This window comes from Sorex fumeus, unplaced genomic scaffold (genome assembly GCF_029834395.1).
Source record: "Sorex fumeus unplaced genomic scaffold, SorFum_2.1 ptg000007l, whole genome shotgun sequence".
NCBI lineage: Eukaryota > Metazoa > Chordata > Mammalia > Eulipotyphla > Soricidae > Sorex > Sorex fumeus.
In genome coordinates, this window is record NW_026606064.1 from 37,479,283 (window position 1) to 37,493,213 (window position 13,931).

The following is a 13,931-nucleotide window of genomic DNA, read 5'->3' on the forward strand; positions in this document are numbered from 1 at the left end:
CTACCACTGTGCTATCGCTCCAGCCCTTTACATCCCCGATTATTACAAACTGATTGCCAGGCCATCTCATCTACCTGTCTGCTTCATAACCGTAGTGTCCTTGCGGGTAGGCTGGGGAGTGGGGAAGACAGTATTACCTACTTTGGGAACACTGGTTTAGAACATCTAACTTGACCGATTGCTTGACTGAAGCAAGAAAATTAGTAACTTGACCTTCTACTTCCTCTTTTAGGAAGAACAGGACTTTGCATGTGTATATAATATAGCTGATTCTGTGAGATAATGCAATTGTATCGTTTTCCCCCGTTCTCAAAAATTTACTTCTGTGACTTAATTCTTGCAGTCAAGGTCTTGTGGTTGTTTGGGAATTAAATCAAGAGCGCCGTGGGAAACCAGAACGAATTTATGTTTCTTCAGAACACAAAGGCCGAAAAATTACTGCCCTCTGTTGGGATACAGCTATTCTTAGAGTTTTTGTAGGTGATCACATGGGGAAAGTGACTGCTATTAAACTGAATGCATCCAAACAAGCAAAGGTGAGAATAATCCAATTGTTCTTTGTGCATGTGGATAAGGTATAAGGTGTCCTTTTATAGAATTTCAGTTAAACGATAATATATCTTTTATTTCTTGAAGAATAGATCTAGAGTTTAGACCATTAGCTTTGAGAATTGTGTGTATATGGTACATACAATAACTTGCTTGCTTTTTCTTGATTCTGTTTCAAAATGAGTTGTGAGCTAACTTGAAGGAATTTGTTCTTTGTCTTTTGTAAGTACCCCTTAATTATCTGAAATGACTGCTAATTATAACATTCTTCAATAGCATGCTATGTAGTATGTGTGTGGGGGGGGAGGAAATATGTCTGTTTATTAGTTGTGTGAATGAAATGGCAACCAGAGAAATGGTACCAGTTGCCCAGATTTCTGTTTTTCTGTTTTTCCTAAGGTTTTTGTTTGTTTGTTTTGGGTTTTTTCCATGCCCAGGGGTGCTCAGGATTTAATCCTGGCTCTGTACTCAGGGATCACTCTGGGTGGTGCTAAGGGGACTATATGTGAGGCTAGGGATGGACCCAGGTAGGCTGCATACAAGGGAAACACTCAGCAGTACTTTCTTTGACACTTGGTATATAGTCTTTTGGAATGAATTTAATATTATGAATAGAGGGTCTGTTTCTTTTGGCCCACACCCAGTTGTCCTCTGGGTTAGACTTACTCCTGATTCTGTACTCAGACATTACTCCTGGTGGTATGATTTTATGTCTATACAAATTAACTACCTTTGGCTTATTTAAAATTTTCTTTCTGGGAAGGTTGGAGCAATAATACAGTGGGTAGGGTGCTTGCCTTGCATCCGGTGGACCCAGGTTCTATTTCTGGCATCCCCTATGATCCCCTGAGCACCACCAGGAGTGATCCCTGAGCACAGAGCCAGAGTAAACCCTGACAATAGCCAGGTAATGGCTTGTAAAGAAACAACAACAACAACAAATTTCATATCTCTCACAAGCTTCCTTTCATTTAAAAGATAGAGAAGGGACAGTGAGATAGTACAGCAGGTAAAGTCCTGCACAGCTGACCCAGGTTTGATCCCAGGCATATGACCCGCATGTGCACAATCCTGATCCTCAGGAGTGATCCCTTAGCACAGTCAAGTGTGACCCAATAATACCAACCAAAAATAAATAAATAAAATAAAGCTTAACAGAAAGAGGTTATGTGTATATGTTGGAAAAATAATCTTTTATTTCCTTGTCATGTTCTGTCTAGGCAGCTGCGGCCTTTGTGATGTTTCCTGTTCAGAACATAACAACTGTTGACTCCTGTGTTGTCCAGTTAGATTATTTGGATGGGAGACTACTTATATCTTCACTTACTCGCTCCTTCTTGTGTGACACTGAGAGGTATATAGACCAGTCATGAGTTTGAGCATATACGGAATTTTAGAACTGGAAGGTGTAGTGTGTCATTCAGCTAAGCCTCTCATTCAGTTACACAGATACCAGTGAGAGTCCTGGAGTCCTGTGTGGCTCAGTGCTGCTCATACAAGGCCCTGGGTGTGATTCCTAGCATCCCCTCGAGTTATATCGATGTTAATAAGGAACCATTTAAGTAAAAGTTAGTACTAGAGAGTACTAAGAAATGAGAGGAGACTGAGATACTTCATTAGACCTGTAAGACAAATACTTAGTTGATTGTGCAATGAGGTGAGAGAGCCATGTCTGACATCCTGCCAGGAGTGATCGCTGCACAGAGGCTTGTTTTACAAATAAAATAAAGGTGCTGAAGAGAGTATAGAGATTATGTCGCTTGCCTTGGATATGGCTGACCAGGGTTCTATGCCTGGCATCCCATATGGTTCCCAGACATTGTCAGGAGTGATTCCTAAGTGCATAGCCAGCAGTAAGCCCTGAGCACCTCCAAGTGTGGCCCAAAAACAAAATAAGTAGTGAGCTATAAGGCTAGAGAGAGAGTATAGCAGGAAGGGCTCTTACCTTGCATGCGGCTAGCCCTGCTTCAATCTCCAATACCCATATGGTTCCCTGAGTCCACCAGGAGTGATTCTTGAGTATAGAGCCATGAGTAATCCCTTAGTACTGCCAGGTGTGACCCAAACACAAAAAAAGAGCTAGGGAGTAGAGAGTTAACTCAAAGGTTCTGTCTTAATCTCTCTGACCCCATCATTCAATAAGTAAGTCAGAGGGGAAATGATGGCAGTAAGTTATGAATAAATAAAGATGTTTTTAGGAAGTGATATTATTTATGATCATCTTTATTACTGTTTCCTGTGTGCAAAACTTATAGTCTTTTATATACTTAAGTTGTGTATTCATAAGGAGACGGAATGTTCCAGGGTATGAATTTCAGAAGGACTTGACATTTTGAGTTAAGTACAGGGTTTATTTGGGTGTTTATGGTGAGGGAGCCACCTGGACACAGGGTTGGAGTGGTAGATCAATAGTTCCCATGTTGCTTAGAGAACCAAAGTGACTTTGATGCTGTAAGTGGGATTTTAGAGTGCATGCAGTGGTTTGCAGCACTGATTTTTTTTTTTGTTGGGGGAAAGGGGCTGGAGCGATAGCACAGTGGGTAGGCGTTTGCCTTGTGCGCGGCTGACCCGGCCAACACAGGTTCGATTTCTCCACCCCTCTCGGAGAGCCCAGCAAGCTACCCAGAGTATCTCACCTGCATGGCAAAGTCTGGCAAGCTATCCCTGACGTATTCAATATGCCAAGCACAGTAACAAGTGTCACAATGGAGACATTACTGGGCCTGCTTGAGCAAATTGATGAACAACGGAAGGACAGTGACGACAGATTTGAAAGAAGCCTTCATATTAATTCTGAGCCCCTGAGTTTGTAAATGACATACTGACTAGTAATAGAATGGATTGCTTCCTCTTTTAATTATTTGCTTCCAGAAATACTTTAAGGCAAATCATACCTTTGACCTTTGTATTTTATTATTCTTTCCAGTTAACGTGATTATTAATACTGATAGAAAAGGCACATTATGGTAGAGTTATAATAGCCATTCTTATTTGCATGTCATTGTTTTCATGTTTGGGTAATTAAACATGTTTTTCTTTCTTTTGGGGCACTAGGGAAAAGTTCTGGAAAATTGGAAACAAGGAAAGAGATGGAGAATATGGAACTTGTTTCTTCCCCATAAGATGTTCTTCAGGCCAGCAACCCTTAATATATTGTGCTCGTCCTGGCTCCAGGATGTGGGAAGTAAATTTTGATGGGGAAGTTTTAAGTACACACCAGTTTAAGAAACTCCTTGCAACCCCACCTCTCCCTGTGATTACATTCAGGTAATGGTTTGTGTGGCTTATCCAGGGAATATTTGTGGAATTTACGTGGAAGGGTTGGTTGGGTTGAAACTCTAATAATATGTTCAAGATTTTGTAGGAGTGAGGCTATAGCTTAGTGGTAGAATGTTTATCTTGTAGTTGTGAGACCTGGGTTTGATCCCCTGTACAGAGGGTAAGGAGAGAAAAAATAGTTTACTGTGCCCTTTAAGAGTAAAGCAGAAATTTTACTAAAAATTTCAGATAGGGGACAGAGAAGTGCTTAAAGAACTGTGTGCATGCTTGTTATGCATGCAGGAGGCCTGGGTTTGATCCCCAGCACCACCCTCAGTACCCTGGGGTGTGATCCTGACCACAGAGTCAGAATTAGTACTACCTGAGTGCTACCACCTGTAACCCAAAAACCAAACCAAACAAAAAACGATTATGAAAAACTAGAAGCTTTAATCAGTTTACTTTTATGTGATTCAAACAATGAGGGTAGGTGTAGTTACGTTCTTGAGTTCATCTTGGGGGCAAGCATTTTCCGGTATTTTAACCTAGTTATTGAATAGTTAACAGATGTTTTTCCTTCCTAGATCAGAACCTCAGTATGATCATACAGTTGGAGCCCCCCAGTCTTTGTCTTTCCCCAAGCTCTTGCATCTTAGGTAAGTTTATCTCTTGAATTTTTTTTTTCTTTTTAAGAATACTCTTATTTCTTGTTAAGAGACATTCAGCTTTTAAAGGTGGGGCTTTGGGGTTTGTTTTTGTTTTTGTCAAATGATTTTTGGAAAACTAGAGAATAGAACCAGAGCAATAGCACAGAGGGCAGGGCACTTACCTTACAGGTGGCTAACCCAAATTCAATCCCTGGCATCCGATACAGTCCCCTGGTCCCACTGGGTGTGATCCAAAAACAAAACTAAAAAACCTAGGAAATGACTGTACTTCAGAAAGTTTTGTGGGTGTTATGTTGTTGTTACTGGTTTGGAGGCCAAGGCTTACTCCTGGCTGTGCACTAGGGAATCATTCCTGGCAGGATTTGCTATGTGGTTTTGAGGGTCAGACCCGGCTTGCAAGGCAAGCTCCTTCCCAGCTGTACTATCTCTCCAGCACCATGATGTGTTTGCACCAGTAACAGGAATGAAAAGATAGTAGAGCTGTGCTCTGCTTTCTGCAGGAACTGACCTAAACTGATGGTACACTATTATCGGTGAACTTCTGACAGAGCTGAGAAGGAAGGGGGACTAGATTCTTTACCAGCTAGTGGGTTGTTACATTGAAACTAAGTCTTAGAGAGAATGTATCTATTTTTTAATAGACAGTCACAAAAATAGTGGGACAATGAACTTGTTCTTATAAGCTTGGTGAAATTTCAACTCTGTTCTTCAGGCATTCTGATAAGTACCATGCACAAAAGGCCTACCTTCTGTACTCTAAACATCAAGATTCAGCTAGCCACCTACTTTGGTTAGGTGTGCAAAAGTCTACTATTTTGTGGCAACAAAAGTGCCATTAAAGTCTCTGAAATGTTCAGCTTGCAGTTCTTTGTGGTGGGGGGGGAGGTGAGGAGGGAGATGGAGGGGACTACAGGCCCCCTAGGCAGTGCTCAGGGAGCCCTGGATCTACTCACAGTCAGCCATTCCAGACAGTGCAGCGCTGGGCATCGCCAGACCCATCCTCTTGGTGCGCAGGGGCCACCAGGGCTATAGCTCTGGAGCTCTGGGGGACATGCTGTGGCAAGGATAGAACTTGAGTGTGGCATATTGCCTTTGTCAAGTTCTTTTAGGTATGTGCTCTACCCCTGAGCTATATTCCCAGCCAGCATTGGCGTGTTCTAAAAACCTTGTTCATAAAGCCTAGGAAGTGCTAGCTTTGCTTCCTGGTGCAATCTGTGTATCTAGAACTTGACTTCATTAATGGAAAATTAATGCTAATATTCCCTAGTTAGTAAGATCTCTAATACTGATTTGATTCATTTGGAAGTTATTATAGGGTACTTAAGTTTTACCTCTTACCAGGGACCAGTGCCAGGTGAACAGGCCTGAAGCAGGGCACAGTGAAGATTAAGAGAAGAAATGAGAGGAAAAGTATGGGATCGAGGGGCTAGCAGCCTTCTGGACTGAGAGCTGACTGAGCTTTACTTTATTTATTGATTAGAACCATTAAACACTATAAACTTTCTTTATTTGGTTTACATATCTGAGAGTGTTGGTCAAATATGAATATAAACATGGGTTTTGATTGGACGTAAACATATATGAAGCTCTTCTTTCAGAGAAAAGTCTTCTAGGCGATCCACCCAGGAGCAACACCCCATCTCGGGACGCCAGCATTCTGGATCCTGGTCCCAGCAACCTTTGATTGAGTTTCTTTAAAATATAACCACTATTAAGGCCACAGAGATAGTTTAGCAGTAGGGAAACTTGCCTTGCTCTGGCCAACCCAAGTTCAATCCCTTATGGTCTCCCCAAGCACCACTAGGAGTAATTCCTAAGTGCAAAGCCAGGACTAATTCCTGAGCCACCTCCGGGTGTGACACAAAAACAAAAACAAAAACAAAAAAAATCTATCGTTTTAAGTATGTGGTCTTTTGAAAAACACTTGAGGGACTTAAAAGATAGTTCAACAGATTGGGTGCCAAAGCATATTTTGCATGTAAGAGGCTAGGATTTAGTACCCCACACCACAGGTTCCTGAGCACTGCAGGATGGTCCCAGAGCACAAATTTAAGAGTAGCCCTTGAGCACCCTAGGAAGTGAACCGAAACCCCAAACATTTTTTTAAAGCCACTTGAAGTGTTAACTAATTGTTCCTAATTAATGTGTACATATATTGTACTGGGCTGGAGTGATAGCACAGTGGGTAGGGCATTTGCCTTGCACGCAGCCGACCCGGTTTTGATTCCTCCCGGGTTCTATTTCTCCATCCCTCTCAGAGAGCCCGGCAAGCTACCAAAAATATCCTGTCCACACAGTAGAGCCTGGCAAGCTCCCGGTGGCGTATTCAGTATGCCAAACAGTAACAATAAGTCTCATAATGGAGACGTTACTGGTGCCCGCTTGAGCAAATGGACAAACAACAGAGGACATTGCTACAATGCTCTATATTATACTACCTCCACTAAAGTGTAATCTCATTAACGGCCAAGATCCAGAGACTATAAAACAAAGCTCCCAGAAGCGCACGGCCATATTCTCCACGCAACTGCTTATAGTGTACCTTTGTCACTCTCAGAAAACCCAGAAAGCTACCAAGAGTATCCTGCCCGCAGAGCCTGGCAAGCTCCCCATGGCGTATTCGATATGCCAAACACAGTAACAATAATGGGTCTCATTCCCCTGACCCTGAAAGAGCCTCCAATACAGCACTGTTGGGGAGGACGAGTAATGAGAGGCTGCTAAAATCTCTGGGCTGGGATGAATGGAGGCGTTACTGGGCCCGCTCGAGCAAATCGATGAACATGGGATGACAGTGGTACAGTAATACACTAAAGTACTTCAAGTAAATTGAGGAAACTATGAAATGATAATTAATCTTGATAATTACTGGGAAAAGTTATTTATATGCCCATAATTCAGTGCAACATATTAAAAACTTCCTCTATGGTACCTATTATAGTTTATAATTACATACTCATATAGTCATTATGCCTGTCTTAACCCTGGGCTAAGCTCCGTGAGAGCTGTGTCATTTCTGCTCACTGTTTGTCAGTGGTTGGCATCGTGCCTGGTGCCTGATAGACATGATGAATATTTGTGAACCTGAGTGTGGTGTGACAGGAAGCTCCTTGCCTAAGGGTTAGGGTTAGGGTGTGCTTTCTCATGGTGAGACCACTGTCTGATCCATTCTTGGAGTTATTCCTCATGAGTTAAGCTATTTTGAGCTCCTCCTACAGTTCCTACCATAGCAAAGCCCTTTAATGATCTGGCTAAGTTTGCTTCTGAGCCTTAAGTGATAATTAATGCCACTTTGAAGTCTTTGCTCACGTTTCCAGCCTTTGCTCGTTTCTCCAGCAGTCTTAGTTTCTACCTTCTGTGCTTGCTTTGCACTAGGATCCTGTTTTTCTCTGTTTGTTCAGTTTTTTCCTATCTGTGGGTGCATCTGTTCATCACTCTGTCAGCCTCCGATTTCACTGATATCCTTCCCAGTACTGTACAGGCTACTTCTTTATTATGGACACAATGCTCTCTACATAGAAAACTATCCAAGTGTAGCTCGATGAGACAATTCATTAAAGATTTTTTGGGTTTTGTTTTGGAATTGGTGCCTTGGAGCCAAGGAGCGAGCTTGATAGTCAGAGGTGTGTGCGTTGCATGCCTGGGACTGGAGTTCAGACCTTGGCCCTGGTCATCCCTCAGGCTCTAGCGCTGATCTGCCCACCCTGGCTGCCTGGGTATCACTGGCTGTAAACCTCAGGCCCCCTTATCATGGCTTGGGAACCTCCCCTACCCTCAAACCAAAGAAAAAGAAAAAGGGCCTTGTCAGCAGTAACCAGTGATAGGAACCCTGATGAGTCTTGGCCAGTCTCTGCAGGGCCTGATGATCAGCCCAGCAGTGCTCTGGAGCCATATGTTTCTGGGGTTCAAATACCGGGCTTCACACACAGGACATGCATTCCCGCTTCTTTGAGCTGTCATCTCCCTGATCCCAAAGATTTATTATTTTTTTTAATCATAAGTAGAGAGCTTTTTGCTTATTTACTTCAATCAGTGGGCTGGAGTGATAGCACAGAGGTAGGGTGTTTGCTTTGCAAGCTGCCAGCCCGGCCGAGCCAGGTTCGATTGCTCCACCCCTCTCAGAGAGCCCGGCAAGCTACCGAGAGTATTTCGCCTGCACGGCAAAGCCTGGCAAGCTACCCGTGACGTATTCCATATGCCAAACACAGTAACAATAAGTCTCACAATGGAGATGTTACTGGGCCCGCTTGAGCAAGTCGATGAACAACGGGAGGACAGTGCTATAGTGCTGCAGTGCGACTTCAGTTATTACTTTATACGCTTGTATCCTGTGGCAATCTTGACAGTTGCACCGACAGTTCCCATAAGAAAGAATTCTTACATGCTTTCTTTTTGGGTAAGTTGGTATTACTTACCCTGGTTTTTGCTTTCTTTCCTTTTTTTTTTCTTTTTGTCAGTATGGACCCAGAGGTGTGTGGGGGAGAGGGGCCACTCCTAGTGGTGCTCCCTACACTTGAGTTGGGCCCAGCTGAATGCTGGGGGCCACCAGAGCTACACCTGGAGTTACTGGGCAGGATGTGTGGCGTAGACGATCCAAGTCCAGGCCCATGTGATTTAGGTTGCAATTTTGAAGGAATCCGTTTCAGTATCCCTCACTATGCAGATTGGTTTTGTTTTTTAATCCAGGGATCCTCTGGCTTCCTGGTTTTTTCCTCTAGATTCTTCTGGTTTTTATTTTGTGTGTGTGTCTGGGTTACATTTGACTACTAGAGCCTACACCTGGCTCATTGCTCCTAGTGATATATAGGCCGTTTAGAGTTGGGGGTTGAACCCAGGTCCTCTGCATGCAAAGCCTGTGCTCTAGCCCAACTGAGTTATCTCCCTTGTCTTACTTTTAACGCATTGACATTACATGTACTACCAGTGGCTCACACTGGGATGCAGTTTAATGAACACAAATCGCAGCACCAGCATCAACATGTTAAGGAGAATCTGTCCATTTCTTTCATCTTCATGATATTCATTACTTGTCTAGTAATAGTGATCTTGGTGTTTCTTGTTTGTTTGTTTGTTTGTTTGTTTTGTTTTTGGGGTTACACTTGGTGGTGCTCAGGGACTGTAGTGCTGGAGGTGGAACCTAGCTGGAACATGCCTTGCATGCACTCCAGCTCTCTATGTGTGTGCATGAACTATGGCTTCCTACACTCAGTTCTTGGCATATTATTTCACCACCTCCCCGCTAAGCTTCAGTTTTCTTGTGTATAATATGGGGATGGACTGGACAGTGCAGGGCTTACTAAGGCGTTTTATATATGGCTGACTCTGGTTCGGTCCCCAGACTCTAATGGTGCCAGGAACACCACAGGGACCAACTCCAGCCCATAGCTATAGCAAGTGCTGGGCATGTCCCCTGAGCACCACTGCATGGGACCCAGAGAAACAAAATGGGGATAACATGGTTTAATGAGTTGGTACAATGTTAGAAAATATAGGTAGAGTTTTTTGAGGGCCATGTAGGTAGAGCTTTTAGTAAAGTGTTTAGCATGTAATTGGCCAGGAGTTTTCTCTTCCAAAAATTGTTTTTTTTTATTACTATCATAATATATGTTATAGTAATACATGTTTTATTATATACACACATGTGCATATACACACATATATTGCAGGGGCCCTCACCTGGTGGTGCTCAGGGATTACTCCTGACTCTGCACTCAGGAATCACTCCTGAAGAACTTAGGGATCATATGGGATGCTGGGGATTGAGCCTGGGTCGGCCACGTGCAAGGCCAGTGTTCTGCCACATAAGATTTTTTATGGTGCTCGGGACTTTACACAAAGCCTCACACTTATGAGGCGTGTGCTCTGCCATTGAGCCACACTCCTGCCTTCCCCCCCTTTTTTAAATTTAGGTAACAGTGATTTATGTTACTGTATAGGTTTCAGAAGTGTGTTTTTTTTTCTTCACACCTCTTCAAAAATACATTGTCACAACTAGCCCGCCATAGGTGCCAAAGTCCCTATAGCACTGTCTTTTGGACCCTTTTCAATTTGACACAAGGGAAAGGCAGAGAGGCACAAAGGGTAAAAGGAGTTCTCAGACTTTATTGCCCACACCAAGTAAGAACATTAAAATATTACCATTTCTGGGCCAGGGAGATAGCACAGTAGGCAGGGGCACTTGCCTTGCATGCAGACTTGACCCAGATTCAATCCCTAGCCCCCCCTATCGTACTCTGAGCCCCACCAGAAGTGGCCCCTGAGCACAGAGCCAAGAGAAGCCGCAGAGCACCAATGGGCATGGCCTCCAAAACATACAAGCCTCTTAATTTTTCTAAAAAATGTTTAATGTGTGTGTGATATATATATATATGGTATATATATGGTCCGGCAAGCCCACACAGCAAAGCCTGACAAGCTACCTGTGACGTATTCAATATGCCACAAACAGTAACAAGTCTCACAATGGAGACATTACTGGTGCCCGCTCAAGCAAATCAATGAACAATGGGAGGACAGTGCTATACAGTGCTATCTATCTATCTATCTCTATATATATATGCATAAAGCTTTTTCCAATTAGTCACCATATTTCAATGGACTGTTATATACAGAAAGTAGTAATAGGACTTGATTAACTAGGTCATTATTGTGTTCTTTGTGCTGATTTTGGGGGGCTTCACCCAGTGATGATAGGGCCTACTCCTGGCTCTCCATTCAGGAATTACTCCTGGTGGGGCCCAGGAGACCATATGGGATATTGGGTATCAAAGCCGGGTCAGTCACATGCACAAGCAACCTCCCTCCCCACTGAACTGTTTCTCCAGATCCATGTACAGTCTGGTTTTTAATAGCCACTGTGAAAATCTGAATTTAGGGAATCATTATATAATAAACTTAGCTATCTCACTAAACTAGAATCATTGTGATTTATTTTCATTTACAGTGAGCATTGTGTGCTAACTTGGACAGAAAGAGGAATTTATATTTTTATTCCTCAGAATGTTCAAGTTCTTCTTTGGAGTGAAGTCAAAGGTAATTTTATTTTACTTCCTTGCATAATTTTTAGTCTCATGATTGTGAAAGATTTAATTATTGTTGGAAGAGTCTCTTACAGTGTAAGAAGTAGAAAAATAGAATGAGGCGACATTCCTTTTAAAGATTAAATTAACATAACTTTTCCCACTGTCAGATATTCCTCATGGATACATTTGTCAGTTTGTGTTCAGTTTAATTTTTAATGTGTAATTTTAAATGAAATGAAAGTTTCATTCATTCATAAATATTTCTAACCTTTGCTGAGAATTAGATTAGTTTCTTCTACATATTACGCTGAATTATTATCTCTATTTGGAGTTTGGTGTTGTAATAGTTTGAGGTCCAAAAGTACTTGTATGTGACTGAGGCAAAGAAATTAAATCTCTGTTCTTTCCTTTTAAACCATAAATGGAGAAAATCCAGCATCTTTACATTGCTTCTTGGAGAATGTTTTGACTTTTGAGGTTATTTTCTACATTCTATTTTTTAAACAAAAAAAAGATAAAGGGAGAGATGGGTGTTTGATCATTGTATAACTGAAACTCAATCTTGAAAGCTTTGTAACTGTATCATAGTGATTCCGTTAAAAAAAAAACTTAAATAAGGGAATCATTACTTAACCAACCTGATCAACACTGATTTATTATGGGTTCTATAAGAGTGTTCCATGGAAACTAGCTTCTTAATTCTCCTTGCTTGATGTTCTGCCAATACAAATATCTTCTCATAAAATGTTTGTGACTTACACGTTGTGTTAAAATTCTTCATTAGGATTGGAGCGATAGCACAGCGGGTAGGGCGTTTGCCTTGCACGCGGCCGACCCGGGTTTGATTCCCAGCATCCCATATGGTCCCCCGAGCACCACTAGGAGTAATTCCTGAGTGCATGAGCCAGGAATAACCCCTGTGCATTGCCATGTGTGACCGAAAAGCCAAAATTAGTTAATTAATCCTTCACTAACATCAGATTTAGACTCTCAGAAATGCTATGGTGTGGTCTGTACTGTAGAATATTTTATTTATTTTTCTGGTTTTGGTGCCATACCCAATGATACTCAGAGATTATTTCTGGCTCTGCACTCAGGAATCACTCCTGGCAGTGCTTCAGGGAAATCATATGGGATGCTGGGGGTTGAACCCAGTCAGCCATATGCAGGATAAGTATCTTACCCACTATACTATCTCTCCAGTCCCAGAATGCTCTCTTGAAAGTCCAAGCCCCTTTTACAGAAAGTAGCATTTTAAATATGCAATTTCAAAATGAAGAGATTATTTCTCTATATTTTTCATTCTTGATGTTTTTAGATTTAGATCTATTATGACTTCATTGAAATGTAAGAATAGAGTCACAGGGATAGTATAGCAGGTAAGGTGCTTACCTTGCATATAGATGAGAAAGAAAAGGAGGGGAAGAAGGGAGCAAGGATTATGAAACAGGTGAAATTCAAGATAAGCCCTACGAAAAGTGCATTAGATTCGCTTCAGTCCTTGCGAAAATGGGAGAGGACTATTTTATAACATCCTCTATGTTTGCCCCTCTGGTTTTTACAGATATTCAGGATGTGGCTGTCTGCAAGAATGAAGTGATCTGTTTGCACTTAAATGGGAAAGTCTCACATCTTTCATTACTGTCGGTGGAGCGCTGTGTGGAACGTCTGCTAAGGAGAGGCCTGTGGAACCTGGCTGCTCGCACTTGCTGTCTTTTCCAAAATTCTATCATTGCCAGCAGAGTGAGTCAAAGAGCTTAGATATTCATCTCATTTTTGAAACCAGCCTAGCTTGGGGATTGTAATTGTATTCCAAAGTTTTTGTCTTTATTAATCTTTCCTGTATATGTTCTACACTTAAAGAAACAGTAAATCCCCCGAGAAAGCATGACACAGTGTCAGAGATAGTACAGCAGGTGAGATATTCAACTAACATGAGGCTGATCCAGGAGTGAGCCCTGAGCACAGAGCCAGGAGTGAGTCCTGAGCAGTACCCAATGTGGCCCCCCAACAAAACATAAGAAAGCATGATGCATACATCAAGGAGTGAGTAGAAATAGGACAAAGGGTATACTTTCCACCAAAATCTTATATGGTCCCTCCAGCACCACCAGGAGTAATTCCTGAGTGCAGAATGGAGAGTAACCCCTAAGAATCTCCGGGTATGATCCAAAAACAAAGCTAAACAAAACAAACAAACAAAACATCACCAGGTGTGACACAGAAAACAAATAGAATTTCGAAGATTGCACTCAAGCCTGTTGACAGCACCAGGGACACAAATACATGACTTTAACTTTCCAAGGCAAGCTTAAATTGCTGAGCTAAACCCCAGCCTAGGGTGTTAAGTCTCTGTTTTGTTTAGTGTGTGTGTGTGTGTTGGTGGTGGTGGTGGTGGCGGGGGGGGGGGGGGGGGGGGGATCTCCTGAAAAGT

At 42.3% G+C, this 13,931-nt stretch overlaps 1 protein-coding gene across 5 annotated transcripts in view; it reads left to right on the forward strand.

The window, feature by feature from the left end:
• HPS5 (HPS5 biogenesis of lysosomal organelles complex 2 subunit 2) overlaps positions 1–13,931 on the forward strand; it is an 89,782-nt gene that overhangs the window by 10,304 nt on the left and 65,547 nt on the right. For all 5 annotated transcript variants that reach the window (XM_056130940.1, XM_056130924.1, XM_056130932.1 and 2 more), the window contains 6 exons: positions 344–536; positions 1,770–1,903; positions 3,604–3,816; positions 4,392–4,463; positions 11,419–11,507; positions 13,062–13,240. In XM_056130940.1, coding sequence (XP_055986915.1) covers positions 344–536; positions 1,770–1,903; positions 3,604–3,816; positions 4,392–4,463; positions 11,419–11,507; positions 13,062–13,240 — 880 coding nt within the window. The remainder of the gene's footprint in view (positions 1–343; positions 537–1,769; positions 1,904–3,603; positions 3,817–4,391; positions 4,464–11,418; positions 11,508–13,061; positions 13,241–13,931) is intronic.